The following is a 21582-nucleotide window of genomic DNA, read 5'->3' as shown; positions in this document are numbered from 1 at the left end:
GCAGATCAGTTGGACCACAAACTCCACATAAAGTAATATGTAGATTTTTGGACATATCTAAAGTAACGTAGATTGTTAGACATGTCTAAAATAACACGTAGATTGTTAGACATGTCTAAAATAACATGAAGATTGTTGGACATGTCTGAAGAAATCCCTCAACACTAGCTTGTTTATCTGAAATGAAAATCCTCAAAAAGATCAGGAAGTGAGTCAGATATGACCACTCAGGACAATGGCAGCGGAGAGTGATGGATTTAGGAGGCAGTGACGTTAGGGCTCAACAGTTTCCTGTTCCTGTAGCGTGAGTGTGTGTGTGTGTGTGTGTGTGTGTGTGTGTGTGTGTGAGACGCACATTGTGTCGGGCTCCTGCGGTGTGTGTGGCTCCTCCTGTGGCTCCTCCTCCTCTTCGTGGCCTTCATCATCCAAGTCCTGACCTGCAAGGTCCTCCTTTAACTGAGAACACACACACACACACACACACACACACAGAGAGAGGAAATGTTTCATTAACACCTAATTAACACCTGAGTCATGACGACCAATTGACCTTTGTCACCAGCAGCCATTGTGTGTCTAAAAGGCAGGAAGTAACACAGGTGCAAGCAAAACATTAATAAGGGTTTCCATCTTCCAATCCCTTTAGGTGTTCCAGTGCCGGGGCCCTCGTTAACGTTTTAGTTGCACCTGTGTTACTTCCTGCCTTTTAGACACACAATGGCTGAGGTGAAGAAGGCGAATAGAGTGCCGCAGGAGTGAGCAAGTTAGCACTTGCCGGTTCCCTCGTCGGGAACTCAATGAGATTTTTCTATGGGGATTTTGGTTAGATGGCTGAAATAAGGTCTGTGGTATAAATAAATATTTATGAAACCTTTGTGTTTAGCAAGAGCATCTTCACAAATAAGCACCTCTTTTATGATTTTTGAAGCGTTTAACCCATTCAATCAATCAATCAAATTTATTTATAGAGCACATTTAAAAATGACACATGTCAACCAAAGTGCTGTACATAGGGTAGAGATACACAAAAAACATAGGGAAACCAAGGCATGAATCATCTAGAATCAGGAAATGCTAGCAGGTAGAAATGGGTTTTCAGGTTAGATTTGAAGGCCTCTATCGAGGAGGCGGAGCCTGATAGAGGTGGGGATGCTGTTCCACAGGACAGGGGCTGCGGCAGCAAAGGCACGGCCCCATAAGCTTGAGGTTGAACCTCCGGACTGTCAGGAGCCTCTGATCGGCTGACCTGAGGGGTCTAGTGTTGGAGTAGGGGGATAGGAGGTCTGAGATGTAGGAGGGGGACTGGTTGTTAAGTGCTTTAAATACAAACAGGAGAATCTTGAAATCTATTCTATAGCGTACTGGAAGCCAGTGAAGGGAGGCAAGGACAGGAGTTATGTGGTCTCTTTTGCGGGTTCCGGTCAAAAGTGTGTCAGCGGCGTTCTGTAGTAACTGCAGACGGGACAGGGAGGACTGATTGATGCCTGTGTAGAGAGAGTTGCAGTAATCTAATCTAGATCAGATGAAAGCGTGGATGACTCTGAAGGTCTGCAGGGGAGAGAAAGGCTTTGAGCTTGGCAATAGTGCGGAGTTGGAAAAAGCATGCCTTTACCACTGAATTTACCTGTCTATCCAACTTAACACGTTCACTGCCACTGACGTATTAATACGTTGATTTTTTTTTTTTGACGGTGGGATGTGCATCTAACCCTTTTACATCTCTTATATAAGTATTGGACGTGTACAACGTGTACAACCCATTCCACCGACCCACTAAGTGGCGACAAGGAAGGAGGAAGGCAAGCAAAAAGCAGTGTGACGAAGCCATTCTCATGAAAATGGATTGGCGAAAACGCTTTCGTTTTCGCGCTGATTGCTGGCAGTGCGGGATTGCAAATTTGCATATTAGATCACGGATGGAACACACTTTGAAACACGCAGCATAAATATGACCAGAATCGCAAAAGCTTCTCTCAACCAAAACTCCAAGAAGCGAGCGAGTCCATCCAGACTTCCTCAAACAGCGGCCGCGCAGACAGGCACACAGCCGCACAGCAGCAGCAAAGCAATGAGACTGGTGACGCGAGGTTACAGCAGCAGCAACGAGCTTGTGACACGGCCGCTGCGGCCAAGAGGACACACACGGAGGGAGGAGTTGGAAGCAACTCTCCCTCTCGCTCTCTCCCTCTCTCTCTCTCTCTCTCTCTCTCTCTCTCTCTCTCTCTCTCTCCCTCTCCCCCTCTCACTAGGATTAAACCTAGTGCGTCTCCCTCCCGAGAGGGAGGGAGAGAGAGAGAGAGGGAGGGAGAGCGAGAGGGAGGGAGAGAGAGAGAGAGAGAGAGGGAGGGAGAGCGAGAGGGAGGGAGAGAGAGAGAGAGAGAGCGAGAGGGGGAGGGAGAGAGAGAGAGAGAGAGCCAAAAATGAATGGTTAAAGTGACTGTTCTATCGAATTTCACAAAAAGCCGTTTATCTCTGAATATTTTTTCTGACGCTGAAACCATGCTGTATTCAACTGCTAATGCTTACATAACTACTAACTCTACAAACTAACTCTTTTAGATAGAGAAAGCACACATTCTATTAGTTCTTTTGAGATATTGTGTGTTCACAAAATCTTAGCAGAAAAGAATCCTCGGGTCTTGAAAGATGAGCCAGAATCCTCAAAAAACCCCTCTGGCAGAAGCTAACTACAGTAAAAAAAAAAAACGTCTGGCAGTGAATGTGTTAAATTGGGGATCAAAAATGACACCTAGGTTTTTAACATAGGGCTTGACCAGGGCGGAAAGGTTGCCTAGACTGTTGGTGAGGGTGGAGACAGCGTCTGGGGGTCCGAACAGGATTATTTCACATTTGTTTTCATTGAGTTGTAGAAAGTTGTTTGCCATCCAGCATTTAATGTCGTCGAGGCGGGCCAAGAGACTGTTTAGTATGGACTGGTTGTTGGGTTTCAGGGAGACATAAAGCTGTGTTGATACCTGATGCAGCATTTGTGTGTGTATCCCTTTAAGACCGCGAACCGCGTCACGCGGTCTTAAAGGGATACACCCACAAATGAGGGATACACACGCAAATGCTGCATCAGGTATAAATGGGTTGAAGAAAATCGCTTCAAAACCATAGTGTTCATTTGTGAAGATGATCTTGTTGAACGTAATGTAGGTCTCCTCCCTGTTTGCCCCGCCTCTCCTCCATGCTCTAAAGCAGTGTTTCCCAAAGACTGGCTCAGGACCCACAGGTGGGTCGCAGGAGATATTATTTGGGTCGCCAAATACATTTGGAGAATTTCTTCCACAGTCTTAGTTAAAACGTGTATATTGTTTTACTGAGAGAGAGAGAGAGAGAGAGAGAGAGAGAAATGAGAAAGCTTGTTAACTCTGCCTAAATACATGTATTCTGTCTCATACTCCCATTTATTAAGTATTTAATGTGTATGTGTTTTCAATAAGGTACATAAACGACAGTTGTGATTTACCAAACTCTCTCTATATCTTATCTCTTTGAAACGGCTGGTTGACCTATTCAACATAATATAAGCCGGTGATGCAGAAATGGCAGTAAAAATGGTCAGGAGGAATGCTCATTTATTCACACATTGGCTCTTCTTACGATTGATATATAAGACGTGTTGTGTTTTGGGACGCGATGGTTTGTCATTTGTACAAAGTGTCTGCAGAAAAAACCGTTTGGGAAACACTCTAAAACCCATGGCACACCAATCAAACATTATAATGTGTGATTGGTGTGCCATGGGCTTAACCCCGCCCCAAACACACTGGAGAGAAGGTGACTCAGTAGAATTTATGAATGGAGTCATTTAGTAAATGTGTAAAAAGCTGCAAACACTCTCACCGTTTCAAATAACTCCTCCATCAGCTCGTTCACCTCCTTCTCTGTGGGAGAGAGAGAGATGTCAGGAAACACACTGTGTGTGTGTGTGTGTGTGTGTGTGTGTGTGTGTGTGTGTGTGTGTGTGTGTGTGTGTGTGTGTGTGTGTGTGTGTGTGTGTGTGCGTGTGCGTGTGCGCGTGTGCGTGTGTACTGACTGGGGATGCGGACAGCCTTATCGTCACGATAATCCTCCTTGTCCGGCTCGTCGATTTCGGCCAGGAAGTTATACTCTGGGTCGTCTTCATCATCACACTCCTCTGGTAGAGAGACACAGAAAGAGAGAGAAGAGAGAGACAGAAAGAGTAAGAGAGAGTGAGAGATTGTAATGAGGTGATCATCGACTGTATAAAAAGATGGAGACTCATTGTTTTGAAGCCTTGAGTTTCACATTTTCACCAGAGACAATCAACTATAAGACAGTTCAACTTCCAGTCGCTTCCTGTACCATTTCATACTATGGGCGGAGCCTGGAATGAGTAATCCATCCATAATCCATCATCTATGTTTTGACTGTTGCCATGTTGGTTTTTTGGATCCAGAAGCAGCTAGCATGAGCTAGCATGAGACCAGCTAGCATGAGACCAGCTAGCATGAGACCAGCTAGCATGAGCTAGCATGAGACCAGCTAGCATGAGCTAGCATGAGACCAGCTAGCATGAGAGCAGGAGTTTCCCACAGAACCGCCTGCTATTGACCCAATCACCATGACGTCGGTCACCGTAACAAAAGTCACTTCCGGGTAGACACCTGCCAATTGATGTGAATGGTGGAGATATCATAAACGTGTTTATTGTTTATTTCTGTTGTCGTTTTCAGTCATAATTGTAGAGCCATATGAAATCTGTTTTTTGTTTTTTTTAGGATCTTTTTTTGATGACTTGTCTCTCTCTCAGCCTCTTCCAACATGTTTCTCAAAGTGAAAACCAAGTTGTGAGGTGACGTACAGTAAGGGCCCCAGGCAAAACAGAGCCCCCTCAACACCCCAATCCAAAACAGAATCATTTCTCTATGCCTATTTTACAATTATGAAATAATTTAGGTTACTGCAATAATTAGATCTACTTTTGATTTTCATAAGCAGGTCAATTTTTACAAATTTCAGACAAATTATGGACAATTCTGCAATATTCCATGTTTTCCAGTGGATTAGATTTGTATTACCAAATTTCATGAATCCGTCCATATAGTTTTGCGGAAATCATATGGCCCTACGTAATTATAATGTTAAAGACATAACCTAGTTAAACACGGTGGTCCGACCTATCCGACGTTTGGTTATGCTTATTTTATATACTGTGTTGATCAACAGTGACTTCTCACGGCCGGTCGGACTAGCTGCTAGATGTTGGTGAACTCAAGCTGTTTTTACTCTGTGGCCCAACAGGTCAATTAGGTCTCCAAACTAATGTTAGTGCACATGTGGTTCATTAATGGCAGCAGGGTTCCTACAGCTTTTTAACAGTCTAATTCAAGCACTTTCAGAGCAATGAGAGCAGATGGTCGCCCTCATGACGCGGAGTGGAGCGGAGCTGAACAGTAAAACGGTCCTTTTCATTTCGGGGCCCATGTCAGTCAATCCAGCTCCGGTCCACTCCGCGGTCCGCTCTGTGTCTTGTGTGAGATGCCAGGAGACAATGAATATCACGACAGCATCATCTCATTCCAGGTGTTGAAAGATTGTTGGTTTACATGAGTGATTGTAATGTGTAGATGAAACACCAGATTATGTTGAAAGCCAAAGAAAGTCAAGCAGTTTTCAAGGAGGATATTCAACTTCAATCATATTCCTAGGGCTGGGTATCGAGTTTCGATACTTACTTGGCACCGAAATGGAAACATCGATACTAAGGGGTATCGAAGCCTCCCTTGTCAATCGATACCAATTTTCGATACCAAAACAAAACAGCGTCATTGAGCCTATAAGCATGCGACATGCTTGCACGCCGCGCTCTAATACGGCTGGTGATTGGCTGTCATGTAGAGGCATGCAGGAAACGTTACGCCCACTTTAGCCGGTGTGTTTGTTGTGACTGTGAGCCAGGCGTGCGGTGCGGATAGTATACAAGAAGTTAGCCACTCAAGCTACTCCTATCCTGGAGTACCATATGGCGAAGATGATGAAAAGCAGGAAAAGAAACAGAAACAACACGGACTGGTTTCCACAGACAAGAGAAATAATTGAGAGGTGGGTCAGCTCAGCTTACCGCAAGTTAGCGGTTATCAGATCCCTCAGTCTGACAAATCCATGCATCTGGCTGTGAGTTGTAGCATTAGATCGTTTAATGAATTGCTGCCGTAACGTTATGCGCAAGCGGGCATTGTGTATTTTTAGCAACTCGTTAACAAACGCTGATGTCATGATAGTTTGTTGAATGTAAATGCGATTCATTTATATTGATTGGCTAGTCAGTGAAGTGGAGCTGTCTCGTCAGATTTGACAAGAATGACGTTCTGTTGCAGCAGTGAGCACACTGATCTGCAACGCTAGCGTTAATGTTTAATTAATTAGCGTTAACGTTATGTGCAAGCGGGCAGTTATCGCCCATGTATTTTTAGCAACTCGTTAACAAACGCTGATGTCATGATAGTTTGTTGAATATAAATGGGATTCACTTTGTGGCATATAAGGCTATATTGATAGGCTAGTCAATGCTCAACTAGTCTTCCATGCATGAAGTGGAGCCATCTCATCAGTTTGGACAAGAATAGAGTTCTGTTGCATCAGTGAGCATTAAACCCTGATTTGCAACTCTCTGTTTTGCACTGAAAACTATTCCACTGATTTATTTGTTTTACATTTCTTTCCTTTGTAGTACTCCAATATTTTTTGTAGGGACGGCAATACGTTTAGAGAACTTAAAGTTATGTTAACTTAACACGTTCACTGCCAATGACGAGTTGACTCGTCAAACACAATCCAACCGTTCACTGCCAATGACGAGTTGACTCGTCAAAAAATAAAAATAAAATTTTTTGACGGTGCTACGTGGATCAATGTCCCCCACGTCTCCTATAAAAATATTGGAAGTATTGAATGTGTATTATCTATTTTACCGACCAACTAAGTGGCGACAGTGCTCTCCCGACAGAGAGAAAGCCAACCAAAAACAGCCGCGGGAGCAAGCCATTCTCAAGGAAATGGCTTGGCGATTTTACAGTCATCAGTCACCAGACTCGCCTGAGAGCGGCCGCGCCAGCAGCAGCACACTGAGAGCGGAGAGCGGTGCTGGCGTGGGGGATTACAAATTTGCATAATAGATTATGGGTGAAACACACTTTGAAACACCCGCAGAAAGGCCAGAATCGCACGCATTCCGAAAACCCAGAAACGAACGAGCCTCATTCTAATACTGTAGGCGAAAACGCTTTCACGCTGCTGCACACCGGCGCACAACGGTGTGGGGTTCCAAAAATAGACTGGGTGGGCAGCATAAAGCCTAGAATCGCACAAAGCTTCATCAAAGCTCTCAACCGAAAATCCAAGAAACGATTGAGTCCCATCCACAGTCCACACTCGCCACACTCGCCGACGAGGGGCCGCCAGAGAGGGAGGCTGCTCACTGCTCAGACAGGCAGGAGAAACTGGCTTGTGACAAACGCCACCAGACACGCCGACGGAGGGAGGAGTTTAAAGGAGAGGGTGTTCAGAACTATATTGTTCAGATGTCTGATCTCTCACTGATGCCAAAAATAAATGGTTAAAGTGACTGTTCTGCCTGTTTGATTGAATTTCACAAAACTGCGATTATCTCAGCTTCCTGTCTCAGACGCTTAAACCATGCTGTACTCAACGGCTAATATCTACATAACTACTAACTCTACAAACTAACTCTTTTAGACAGAGAAAGCACACATTCTATTAGTACTTTTGTGAACTTCGTGTTCACAAAGTCCAAGCAGAAAATTATCCTCGGCTCTTGTAAAATGAGCCAGAATCCTCAAAAAACGGCTTGGCAGAAGCTACCTACAGTAAAAAAAAAATGGCTGGCAGTGAATGTGTTAAATACAGTAGGTTTTATTTTTTTCTGCTGTAAAACTTAAGATGGGGGGAAAACTAAAGATTTGTAAAATAATTTCAATGTGTAATGCAGTTTTATTTTTGTTAAAATTGATTTTTCTAAAAATTGGTATCGAAAAAAGTATCGTTCAGGAACCGGTATCGAAATCCAAGTATCGAAACGGTATCGATATCGAAAAATTTTGAACGATACCCAGCCCTACCTAACCTTGAAAACATGACTGTTAAAATCAAGCATTTTCCAAACTTTCAAGACTTTGTATGAACCCTGTAATGAGATATGAAAGCATCAAACATGTGTTTTAGACTTAAAGGCCCCCTTAAGTGTATTTGATCATTCTTAAGATATTTCATGTGTTGCTGGGTCCTGCCCTGCAGTGGGTTGCACCAGCTGTGCGTAAGTTGAAACGTAAGCTAGTTTGAACGTAAAGTCTCACTAAGTCCGAGTTTACGCACTACTAAAAATATTTGGGTTGCACCAAGTGAAATAGTTACAACTTAAGCATAAGTTAGAACTTAAATTTTACACCTACGTCTTACTAGGTGTAAAGTCCTCCATAAAATAGCAGTTGGCACGGATTGCAACTTGGCACCGTGGCGCATCGTTGTTTTGCGTCGGTAACGCGCTCTCCGTGATCAATAATTACACCCTTTGATATTTATGACTCACGCTTTTGTTTCCCACAAGCTGCAGCACTGCATACAAATTAAAATAACCGCAACAATTTAGCGAGGCAGGATGGTGGTAAATTAGCCTACAATACTGATGAGGGGCTCACAGATAAACGTTAACAGTAATATGAACGTAAACGAACGTTACTCAGTAACATTCTCATTTGGTTAGTGTTGATGAAATATGAAAGCACTAATTTGCGGTGGGAAAGATGTCCCGACTGTTTTCACTCCACTTAATTAAACAACCTTAAATAAACACCGTTTCCACCGTGCTTTTCACTGATTGGCTACAGGAAGTGAAAACGTCATTTTCCGCTACACTATTTTGGTTAGTATGGACTTTAGGGTCTACTAGTTAAGATGTATCTTATGTCTCCGTGGTGCAACTAAACAAAGACACAACTTTAGTGTCAAACTAACTAGTTTGAACTAGTGTCCTCTAGTAAGAGAGTGGCGTCAGCGGAGGACCAAAATGCCAGACTCATTAGCCAATAGGGCTGGCACGGATCAGAAAACCCACGGATCGGATCGCGTGACGGATTTTGAGCCACGGATCACGGATTTTTCGGATCAGCAAAAAAATATATATATCAGATTTTTTCTCTCAAAATTAGATTTTCGATTAGATTTTTTTAATACTATTATAATTCTCTAACCATTTGTTGCCCTGCACAGCTCAAAAAATATTTTTTTCTCATAAGTGACACAATGTATGCTTTTACTCTGAAGGCAGAACGACCCAACTTCCTGTTTTAGGTGGCACTGCTATGCCTAACTTCGTGGCTGTTGCTTGCACGAGTCACATGACACGGGTACAGACCTACAGACCAGACCAGGTCAGTCTGGAAATATAACGTTGATGCTACGTTAAGCTACTCAGTGGCCCCACGTGTTGTTTTGTTGTTATGTGTCCTAAGGCAACATTTCACCGTCCGGTGATAATGTGTTTGTGAAACGTGTGCGCGCGTGTGTGTGTGTGTGTGTGTGGTGGCTCTCGTTATCTTGTGCAGCGCGCAACACGCTGATCGCATTCCTGTGCTTTTTCAGAGGTGTTGAAATAAGTTTGTGTGACTCTGTCTTTAGTAGCCACTAGCCACAGCCTTCAGACATACTTTACAGCAGCGACAAGGGATGAGGAAGCTCAATTGTGCTTGCCATGATTATGCCTGTCTGTGTCTGGCTGCGCTGGGCGTTCTCATACACTAACGTTAAACGTTAAATGAAACGAAGGGGGGGGGGGGGGGGGGGTCCGCGGACTATTGATGTTCCGAACCGTGGGGGCTGATCCGTACGGGTCACGGATTATCCGTGATCCGTGCCAGCCCTATTAGCCAATGAACAGCCAGGAATGGGTCTCGCGCTACTTTTGCATGCGAAAATAAAGCCGATAATGTACAATTTGATTCATTTCAAGGGATGAAAAACCCTTTCAAAGTACAACACTGTCTATTTTGTTGCAACTCGACAGTGCTGCTTTTTTTACTCAAGAGTTCCACTTTCTACTTCCTGGAAAAAAAACTGGTCCATTGGAGTGAATGGAGATGTCGGAACTCTTCTATTATACGGCTCTGGTTTGAACGTAGCAGTTAGTGTGGACTTTACACCCTAACTTAAGAGAGAACTTACGTTCAGCTGGTGCAACAGCCTGCAGCTCTGTTGATTAGCTACACTGCTCACCACTGTCTTTGGTAACAATTGACAAATAACCTTATTTTGGGCTCAAAGTCCTAAAAATAAGCTGTTGGTAAAAACGAGTGATGACGTCACGTCAGACATTGCAGTGGTCTGACGACTGATGTATGATATTCAGATAATACAGTACAGTACACGGTAAATAGCTAGCATTAGCCTCTGGCATTATCTAGCTGTTTACAGGGTCTTCTATAAGCGGCAGCTGCGAGCTAAATTAAAACATTTCCAGCCGGCTATTTCCTTACTGTCACAATAAGCACAATATTGCAATACGGTGCTATAGACAAGCTAACCACGCCACAACCGTGCTGTTTCATTATGTGTAATTCAGAGGTGTTCAGTGTTACTTTCAAAATGTAATATACTACATATTACTAGTTACTTTCAAAATGTAATATACTACATATTACTAGTTACTTTCAAAATGTAATATACTACATATACTTTCAAAATGTAATATACTACATATTAATAGTTACTTTCAAAAAGTAATATACTACTTATTACTAGTTACTTTCAAAATGTAATATACTACATATTACTAGTTACTTTCAAAATGTAATATACTACATTTTACTAGTTACTTTCATTAGTCTTCTTTTTGCAGCCAGTGGAGTTGCCGCCTGCTGGCATATTAGAAAGCATGCAGGTTTCAGGCACTTCCGCATTGCCTTCACTTGCCTTCACAAATGGAGCTACCCCCTTGGGAATGACAGAGCCTCATGCACACACACCCACACACACACACACATCTTCCTCCAATCACCTTCGTTCTCCACGTCCGAGGTCATCAGGCCTCTCAGCCAGTCGGTCCAGTCCCTGTCCTCGGGGGCGGAGCTTGAGTCGTACATGTCGGGCGTGATGTCAGGGGCTCTAAGCTCCGCCTCCAGCTGGCCCAGCGGGACGTCCCGGAGAGGACGCTTCGACCGCGTCCGGGTCGCCATCACACCCACCTGATCTGCTGACAGAGCCTGAGAGAGACCGAGAGAGCGTGAGAGACAGACAGAGAGAGAGATACAGTGACACACACACACACACACACACACACACACACACACACAGAAGCCGTTTTCACACATGCGTACAGGAACATTGCCTGTAAATCAATAACGGCTATTTCCCGGAATTTCCCTTCACACCTTTACATGTGTAAAAATAGCCGTGAAAGAAGCTGTATTTTGGGGGCCGGCAAAACTCTGATGGTGAAATAAGTTCGCTTGTCACACAATAAATCACACTCGTTTGACTTAAGAGGGCATGTATGTTGTATCCTTCACATTCGCTAACCAGTCTTTGAACTGAAATCTTTGAAGAAGTTGGGATCCGTGTCTGAGGGAAATAGCCTGGTTCGATGTTTATCCGTTCACCTGCGTCGCGTTGAAGCACTTTTTACAGACTGGCTTCGTTTGATGTGTCCAGGGGGCTTGCCTTCGCTGTCGGCAACGTAAGCAAAATACTTCCACATTTCGCTTCGTGCATCTGCTTTCTCTACAAGCGTTGGGCGGCTTGCAAGACTCAGAACAAGCCGCTGCCATTTTCGCTGTCTGTGTCCCTGTCGGGCTGCTGACTGAGGAGGACTGAAGGACTGGCCAGAGAGCGAGCAGAGAGGGGAGGGGGGGAAATCGGCATGCCCACACATGAAGCAGACATACCGCTCTTATCACAAGGTTAGAAGTGGTCAAATGTCCACGATGACGGCTTATACCGGAAAACAACTTTCACACATGAAGGCATTACAGCGCTTTCTGGTCATTTCCCGGTATAAAGCGCATGTGTGAAAATGGCTAAAGAGAGACAGTCAGAGACACACACACACACACACACACACACACAGAGACAGAGAGAGACAGACAGAGAGAGAAATACAGTGAGAGACACACACACACACACACACACACACACAGAGACAGAGAGAGACAGACAGACAGAGAGATACAGTGAGAGACACACACACACACACACACACACACACACACACACACACAGAGAGACACACACACACACACACACACACACACACACACAGAGACAGAGAGAGACAGACAGAGAGAGAGATACAGTGAGAGACACACACACACACACACACACAGAGACAGAGAGATACAGTGAGAGACACACACACACACACACACACACACACACAGAGACAGAGAGACAGACAGAGAGATACAGTGAGAGACACACACACACACAGAGACAGAGAGACAGACAGAGAGATACAGTGAGAGACACACACACACACAGAGACAGAGAGATACAGTGAGAGACACACACACACACACAGAGACAGAGAGACAGACAGAGAGATACAGTGAGAGACACACACACACACACACAGAGACAGAGAGACAGACAGAGAGATACAGTGAGAGACACACACACACACACACACACACACACAGAGACAGAGAGACAGACAGAGAGATACAGTGAGACACATACACACACAGAGACAGAGAGACAGACAGAGAGATACAGTGAGACACACACACACACACAGAGACAGAGAGATACAGTGAGACACACACACACACAGAGACAGAGAGACAGACAGAGAGATACAGTGAGACACACACACACACAGAGACAGAGAGACAGACAGACAGAGAGATACAGTGAGACACACACACACACAGAGACAGAGAGACAGACAGAGAGATACAGTGAGAGACACACACACACACAGAGACAGAGAGACAGACAGAGAGATACAGTGAGAGACACATACACACACACACAGAGATACAGAGAGATACAGTGTGAGAGACACACACACACACACACACACACAGTGAGAGACACACACAAACATACACACACACACACACACACAGATACAGAGAGATACAGTGTGAGACACACACACACACACACACACACAGAGAGAGAGAGACAGGCCACAGCGATGTATGCTAGCACTGTAAAGTGAGTGAGTGTGTATGCAGCATGTGTGTTTAATCAGGGGTCGCTGATCATTTATACATTTAGCTTCATATTAACACATTCACTGCCAGCCGTTTTTTTTTTTACTGTAGGTAGGTTCTGCCAGAGGGTTTTTTTGAGGATTCTGGCTCATCTTTCAAGACCCGAGGATTCTTTTCTGCTAAGATTTTGTGAACACACAATATCTCAAAAGAACTAATAGAATGTGTGCTTTCTCTGTCTAAAAGAGTTAGTTTGTAGAGTTAGTACCGTAAGTTCCGCACTATAAGCCGCACCGGAGTATAAGCCGCAGCAGCAAAATTGCCTGTTTGTTACATATATAAGCCGCACCGGACTATAAGCCGCAGGTGTTTTAATGTTTTTTTTTTTTTTTTTTTTTTTGTGTTTTAATGTTTAATTACCATAGGGTTCATGCACAGAGGGGATTGTCGGGAAAGAGATGGCTGTTTGAGGAAGCTCCCATTTATTAACATTTCAACAAAACAACATAACACCACCTGTGTTTTTTTTTACAGTGCACACAGTGTCCGCGGTGTGGTGAAAAGAGGGCAAGAGAGGAAATTAAAACAGAAGTGGATTTATAGTTAGAAAGAGTGCTAAAAAAGAGAGAATTCCGTTTTTTTTTTTTTTGTTTTTTTTTTTTCTCGAAAAAATCCATAGATAAGCGTTATATAAGCCGCAGGGCCAAAAAACGGGGGAAAAGCAGCGGCTTATAGTCCGAAATTTACGGTAGTTATGTAAGCATTAGCAGTTGAATACAGCATGGTTTCAGCGTCAGATAAATTATTCAGAGATAAACGGCTTTTTGTGAAATTCAATAGAACAGTCACTTTAACCATTCATTTTTGGCATCAGTAAGACGTCAGACATCTAAACAATAGTTTTGAACAGTAATTTCCTCCATAACAGCAGGAAACCCCCCTCTGCTTCCAACTCCTCCCTCCGTGTGTGTCTTCTTGGCTGCAGCGGCCGTGTCACAAGCTCGTTGCTGCTGCTGCTCTAACCTCGCGTCACCAGGCTCATTGCTTTGCTGCTGCTGTGCCTGTCTGCGCGGCCGCTCTTTGAGGAAGTCTGGATGGACTCGCTCGCTTCTTGGAGTTTTGGTTGAGAGCTTTGATGAAGCTTTTGCGATTCTGGTCATATTTATGCTGCGTGTTTCAAAGTGTGTTCCACCCGTAATCTATTATGCAAATTTGCAATCCCGCACCGCCAGCAATCAGCGCGAAAACGAAAGCGTTTTCGCCAATCCATTTTCATGAGAATGGCTTCAGTCACACTGCTTTTTGCTTGCCTTCCTCTAGTCAGGAAAGCACTGTCGCCACTTAGTGGGTCGGTGGAATGGGTTGTACACGTTGTACACGTCCAATACTTATATAAGAGATGTAAAAGGGTTAGATGCACATCCCACCATCAAAAAAACAAAATCGATTTTTTTGACGTAAAAACACGTCATTGGCAGTGAACGGTTGGATTTTGTTTGACGTAAAAACACGTCATTGGCAGTGAACGTGTTAATTTAAAGGGGGACTGACCCCCCCAGATTTCTTGCAAAACGTTATTCTACTTGATTTGAAAACTCTGCAGGCAAGATGGCCGCCTATACTCCCTTCTGTACCCTGGCAGAATAAACTGTCATAACTTGGCCAATAAGTATGTAAGATACAAAATAAAACAAATCGTAATGTCTTTATTTGTTGTAGAATGCAGAGGACATGTACCGTAAATTCCGGACTATAAGCCGCGGCTTTTTTCCCGTTTTTTGGCCCCTGCGGCTTATATAACGGTGCGTCTTATCTATGGATTTTTTCAGAAAAAAAAAAAAAAATACAAATAAAATCTCTCTTTTTTAGCACTCTTTCTAACTATAAATCCACTTCTGTTTTAATTTCCTCTCTTGCCCTCTTTTCACCACACCGCGGACACTGTGTGCACTGTAAAAATAAACAACGGTGGTGTTGTGTTATGTTGTTTTGTTGAAATGTTGTAATACGGTAAATGGGAGCTTCCTCAACCAGCCATCTCTTTCCCGACAATCCCCTCTGTGCGTGACCACTTACATATGGTAATTACGGTAAGCAAACGGCCACTCGACCATCAACTCCCTCCCCCGACTACCAGGAGAAAATCACAAACTTCGGCGAATTCACACAAAGGAAGATCAAGGAATATTCACAACAAGACGAGCAGTAGAAGCAACACTCTCACTTACCATGGGGAAGGTACGACGCAGCTTTCAAGTTGAAAGCAGTCAATCTCGCATTAAAAGAGAGCAGCCGCCGATCAAACAGAGCAGCCGCGCGTAACCTGGGCAAAAGGGACTGTCCGTCCGGGGGAGAACTACTGAACAACTCCCTCCCGACTACCAGGAGAAAATCACAAACTTCGGCGAATTCACACAAAGGAAGATCACGGAATATTATAGGAGTGTGAAAACATCCACAATCACCAACGGGTTCCAAAACGCTGGACTGCTGCGGGATGAAAAGGATGACGCCGCCACAGCTGGCGCTGAGGGCCGTCAGAGGCTTCAGAGGCTGTTCGATGCCGACAGTGATTAAGAGGAGTTTGTTGGTTTTGAGTGACAATGAAGGAGAGAGGAGAGTGGTTGACGAAGCCACCCTGAACCTGTTCGTTTCCGACACTGAAGATGAGGACTTTGGTGGTTTCAGTATGCAGGAAGAAGAGGAAGACGAGGATTAGTGACTTGACTTCTCTGGTTACAGGTTTGCTGCACATATAGCCTATTGTTGTGTGATTTTGTCTGGGGATTAGTGACCTGACTTTTGTTTTGTTTTGTTGAAATGTTAATAAATGGGAGCTTCCCCAAACAGCGATCTCTTTCCCGACATTCCTCTCTGTGCACGAACCCTTTCATATGGTAATTAAACATCAAAACACCCGCGGCTTATAGACCGGTGCGGCTTATAGAAGAAAAAAATAGTCAATTTTGGTCCCGCGGCTTATAGACCGGTGCGTCTTATAGTCCGGAATTTACGGTAACTGTTTAGTTAAACTCGCATTCCAGGAATATTGTATTTACTGCGCTGCTCTAAACATAACGTAGTTGGCCCGAGTCTGTTTCGTCCTGGAAGCCATTCGCTTTGCGCCAGAACACAATCGATTTGGGGGTGGAACACGCCAGGATTGGCCAACGCCAACGCCAGTGTCCAGAACTGTCAAATCAAATCATCGACATCGCTATGGCCCGCCTCCCAGTATTTTCAGTGTATCAGAGATAGAGAACGATAAATGATAAATATAGCCACGTTAGAAACAAAAAACTAATGCTGGTGATCCATATGAAAACGGTGTTACTCAAAATGGTTAAAAGTTATATCAATTTGGTCATTCAGTGGCGTTTTACTGCCATGTAACATAACTAGCTAGCCGCTAACATTAGCCACAGTAGGCGATTAATCATGATGCATTGCTCTCAAAGGGCTCGCGCCGCGTGAACTACATAATAATCACATGGCGGAAAAAAAAAATTCACATGAGTGGGGCACGCGCAAATACCACCGTGACGTCACGATGTACCAAATCGCCCATTCATTTGAGGGCACACAAAAAAGCAGGTTTGAACCCATAGAGGGCACTTATGCTGCTGAAATGATAGGGGTTTGTAAAATTTTAACAGATTGGTCTCAAATGTTTTTTTTTAAGTGTGTCCCCTGAAAGAAAGTTTGGGAACCCCTGCTCTAAACGATCAATAAAAAAAAAGTGTGATTAATTTTCTGTTGATTGACTAATCGATTAATGCAGTCAAACTGTTTGTGCCCATGGCACACCAAAGCACAAGCCAAAATCTCAAGGCACACCTGTATTCATAATCCATGAAAAATAATGTGTAAATGCTTTTTATTTACTTAACAAATTTATTAACAAAATAATGAAAGAATTCATTCAAGGGGCGGCTTTGGCTCAGGAGGAAGAGCGGGATGTCCACTAACCAGATGGTATGTAGATGTATATATGTGTCAGTGTATATATGTGTGGGTGAATGTAGGCATGTGTTGTAAAGTGCTTTAAGTGGTCGGTAGACGAGGAAAGAGCTATATAAATGCAGCTATATAAATGCAGTCCATTTACCATTTGAAACTTTGTCAAATTACATCAAAGCAGCAACACGCCAATTTAAATCAATCCAATTTAAGCAGAATAATTTAAGCAGTTTAAGCAGAATATCAGAGCAATTTACATTTACTGACAACCTGTCAGTTTCTAAGCTATTTTTCTCCCAAACTTTCCATCCACCCACTACTCTGCCATCTCTGCCATCACATCACATTTGTTGGTAACTCACGAGTAGTGTAAGTTAACTCCAAAAACAACGCGCTAACCGGGAGTTAAGACCCACGATAAACAATATCCGTGTCGTTTCACATTTGATTGAATTTTTTTTCCACCAGAGTAAAGAAAACATGATGTGATGTTCGGTCATGTATCATGGTGTAGTTAGCTCATCTAGTTAGCTCTATTTTGGACCAAACAGGGACTTGGTGGCAGCATTTTTCAGTGGTTTATAGTGGGACTTTCCATGCCTGCCCCATTCACGTCAATAGGTGGCCCCAATGCAAAATTCAAACAGACAGCAACATGACAATAAGAGTCTAAATTACTATGGCTTTTGTCATTGTGTTTTATCTACAGACTAAGCAGGCCAGGCATAGACTTTCGTTCTATAAAAGCCTTTATTTGTTGTATTGACTATTGAGTGATACACTTTACTAAAACACTCATTATATCATATTATATCAGAAGTGTTCTTTGTTTTGTGTTCACAATAGTGATGTGAGCATCCATCTTTGCTCACTACGTGTGTGTGTGTGTGTGTGTGTGTGTGTGTGTGTGGGTGTGTGTGTGTGTGTGTGTTACCTGGTAGGGCTCCAGACAAACAGCCAGCTCCTCCTCCACAGCGTGAAGCTTCTCCAGGAAGGAGCTGTCAGTCACGGCTCTGGGGGGTGGGGCTTGGGGCGGGCCCATGGAGACAGACCCCGCCCTCTGATGCTTGGAGCGCTTACGAGAACGCTGGGAGAGAAAACAGCTGCTCTGACACCGACTCTACACACCAACTGTGTGTGTGTGTGTGTGTGTGTGTGTGTGTGTGTGTGTGTGTGTGTGTGTGTGTGTGTGTGTGTCTCAGCCATATACTGTATAAATATATCGACATTATGATAACGCCCAAAAAGTGAAGCCAAAACATCTTGATTGACCCCTAGTGGCTGGCTGGTGTACCGGTCAAAAGTCCTGCCCCGCCCCCTCCTACATGTATGTTAGCGGATGGGACATGAGCCAAAATAAACAATCAACAGTAGGGATGTTCATCAATTGTCGAAAATCGATAATTGATCGTTAAGAATTGGAATCGATCCTGTGGAATTTGGATCGATTTTGTTATTATTTAAAACTTTTTTTTTTTTTCTTCTTTGAACTAGGTTTGGGTGGAATTCGTTCCTCCTCGCCCCACTCCATTGCACAGCCGACTAACGTGAGGTGGAGCTTCATATAGTCCCTAGTTTTCTGGCTGGGCACTCGTGGCAACAAAACTGTTTTAAACATGGGAAATTCACACCGGCATGCGCCGGGGACAGCAGAGTGTTGGAGAGGAGACACATTGAAATAAAGAGTTCATTGAGGAGAACACCTTGTCTTTCGTATTTTCTGCCATAGGCATTCATTTTGTAAAAAATATATACCGTAAATTCCGGACTATAAGACGCACCGGTCTATAAGCCGCACCTTCAAAGGTGACTATTTTTTTCTTCTATAAGCCGCACCGGTCTATAAGCCGCGGGTGTTTTGATGTTTAATTACCATATGTAAGGCTTCGTGCACAGAGGGGATTGTCGGGAAACAGATGGCTGTTTGGGGAAGCTCCCATTTATTAACATTTCAACAAAACAAAAGTCAGGTCACTAATCCCCAGACAAAATCACACATTGTGGTATTTTTTGTTTTTTTTACAGTGCACACAGTGTCCGCGGTGTGGTGAAAAGAGGGCAAGAGAGGAAATTAAAACAGAAGTGGATTTATAGTTAGAAAGAGTGCTAAAGAAGAGAGAATTCCGTTTTTTATTTTTTTATTTTACTTACTCACAGTACTATTGACCAGTCCAACTCAAAAGATATTCGGCAGTTTCACTTTGAGCTCTTGTTCCGCCGCTGGGCACACAGTGTCCGCGGTGTGGTGAAAAGAGGGCAAGAGAGGAAATTAAAACAGAAGTGGATTTATAGTTAGAAAGAGTGCTAAAGATAGTCCGGTCTGGTTATGACGAGTCTCGCTGGGTACAGTACGCCAAAGCGATATCCATTGACTCGATGATGCTGTTGTATGTTGCGCGTTTCTGTTGCACCAACGCGGAGAGGTCCGAAAAAGGACGAAAAAGCGCGTACCCTCCCAGGTGAGGGGCTTCTTCCCCGCAGCCTGGAGGATGAGTTGACGGTCGGGCCAGCGGAGTAGGCAGATGAAGATGGCCCTCGGTGGCAGGCCGGGGTCTGGACGTGGCCGAGGCGCCCGGTGTGCCCTGTCCACCTCTGGTGGTTTCTCGCCTTCCTTCAGGTCCAGGATGTAACACAGGATTTTGCCACAAAAGCGTCCATGTCACCAATCTCAGCTCCTCTTTTACATTGATCAGGCGAATGTTATTTCTTTTACTCCTGCTGATTAAGTCATCAACCTGCGTGTGCAGGGTTTCGATTTTGCATTTTATCCATTTTCGGACTCACTGTGTTGTTTTTGTCCTCCAGTGCGCGGATGCGCTTTTCCGCATTATAAACTCTGTTCACGGTTGCCTTAGTTTCTTTAGTGAGTGAGTGGATGGACTTCTGCACGTTTTCAAACTTGTTTTCAAGCTGCTCAAACCTCTGAGCGATGTCGGACTTAATCGATAGTGTTTCACGGAGTAAAAGTTTAGCCCAAGCGTGTATCTCCAGCCTCCAGCAGGTGAGTCATTTCCTCATTCATGGCGTGATTGCTTCGTCTTTTTCTTTCTGCTTACCTGTGTTGTGTTATGTTATGTTATGTTATGTTGTTAAAAGAGGGCAAGAGAGGAAATTAAAACAGAAGTGGATTTATAGTTAGAAAGAGTGCTAAAAAAGAGAGATTTTTTTTTTTTTTTTGGAAAAAATCCATAGATAAGACGCACCGTTATATAAGCCGCAGGGGGCAAAAAAGGCCAAAAAACGGGGAAAAAGCCGCGGCTTATAGTCCGGAATTTACGGTATATATATATATAAGTATTAATATGATCGATAATCGATAATTGATCGTTCGTTTTCACCGATTATCGATTATGGAAAATTTTCAAAATGAACATCCCTAATCAACAGCGTGACGCGGTTCGCGGTCTTAAAGGGATACACACACAAATGAGGGATATACACGCAAATGCTGCATCAGGTATCAATGAGTTAAACATCAAATACAAGGACTTTCCAGACCCGATGCCTCAAACTGAACGACCCAACCCAGCAGAGTTTGAGACACGGATCAAGATTACTGCTGTGTTCACTGAGGATGTTTCTAATGAAAACTAGCAGCTTTACAGAAGCTCACAGACAAGTAAAAACACAGAGGTTTCACACGTTAAGTCAAATATCAAAATAACTTCCATTTGTATTCTTGCACAAAATATATAAATTCAAACACTTTCAATGACCATCTATTTATGTCTATTTTCAAAAACTTTCAAGGTGTTGCTTTAAAAAAAAATCAAATTCATAAACTTTCAAGGATTTCAATTACCTGTGGCAACCCTGTGTGTGTGTGTGTGTGTGTGTGTGTGTGTGTGTGTGTGTGTGTGTGTGTGTGTGTGTGTGTGTGTGTGTGTGTGTGTGTGTGTGTGTACGTGTATATGTGTGTGTGTGTCTCACCCTCCAGGGGCTGCAGCTGTCCTCCTCCACTCTGCTGACTCGACTTCCTCTGGGAGACGACGCTGTGCTCTCCATGTCGCTCTCCAGGAACGTCTGCACACACACACACACACACACACACACACAGTTAGTGATCCATGTGAGAGTTGATTGACAGGTGTGACAGACAGACAGACAGTAGGGAGCATGTCCTCACATCATCGGCCGTCTCGTCGTCCTCGTCGTCCTCAGGGCGATACTCTTCATCAGAGGAGTCTTCCTCAGCCAGAGGGATGTCCATGAACTGAGGGGCCTGTGGGGGGCGGGGCATGATGCTTCTTATGTGTCCAATTAGAAAAGGTTGATATAATGTGACATTTACTAACAAAGTGTTGTGTTTTGAGTGAAGCGGTTGCAGGTGGAGTCTCACCTTGTTGAGCTCGCTGCTTTTCTTAATGGGAGAAATGTTCCAGGCTGGAATCACCTGCAGAGACACTGAGTTAACACTGCTGACAGA

General features: G+C 43.9%; 1 protein-coding gene across 1 annotated transcript in view; it reads right to left on the bottom strand.

Annotated features, from left to right (window-relative positions):
- The window catches only part of LOC310785732 (GON-4-like protein), a gene marked incomplete at its 3' end in the record, with an annotated part of 40856 nt that overhangs the window by 9754 nt on the left and 9520 nt on the right, over positions 1–21582 (bottom strand). Inside the window, exons 6-13 of the mRNA XM_083646865.1 lie at positions 21496–21549; positions 21283–21378; positions 21087–21179; positions 18091–18243; positions 11039–11243; positions 4043–4144; positions 3850–3890; positions 356–456 (exon numbers count right to left, since the gene is read on the bottom strand). Of these exons, the coding sequence (XP_083502991.1) occupies positions 356–456; positions 3850–3890; positions 4043–4144; positions 11039–11243; positions 18091–18243; positions 21087–21179; positions 21283–21378; positions 21496–21549 (845 nt within the window). The remainder of the gene's footprint in view (positions 1–355; positions 457–3849; positions 3891–4042; positions 4145–11038; positions 11244–18090; positions 18244–21086; positions 21180–21282; positions 21379–21495; positions 21550–21582) is intronic.

The sequence above is a fragment of the Poromitra crassiceps genome (genome assembly GCF_964638095.1).
Source record: "Poromitra crassiceps genome assembly, chromosome: 11".
NCBI lineage: Eukaryota > Metazoa > Chordata > Actinopteri > Beryciformes > Melamphaidae > Poromitra > Poromitra crassiceps.
Note: the sequence above shows the minus strand (reverse complement) of the source record. Positions and strands in the feature narration are given on the sequence as shown.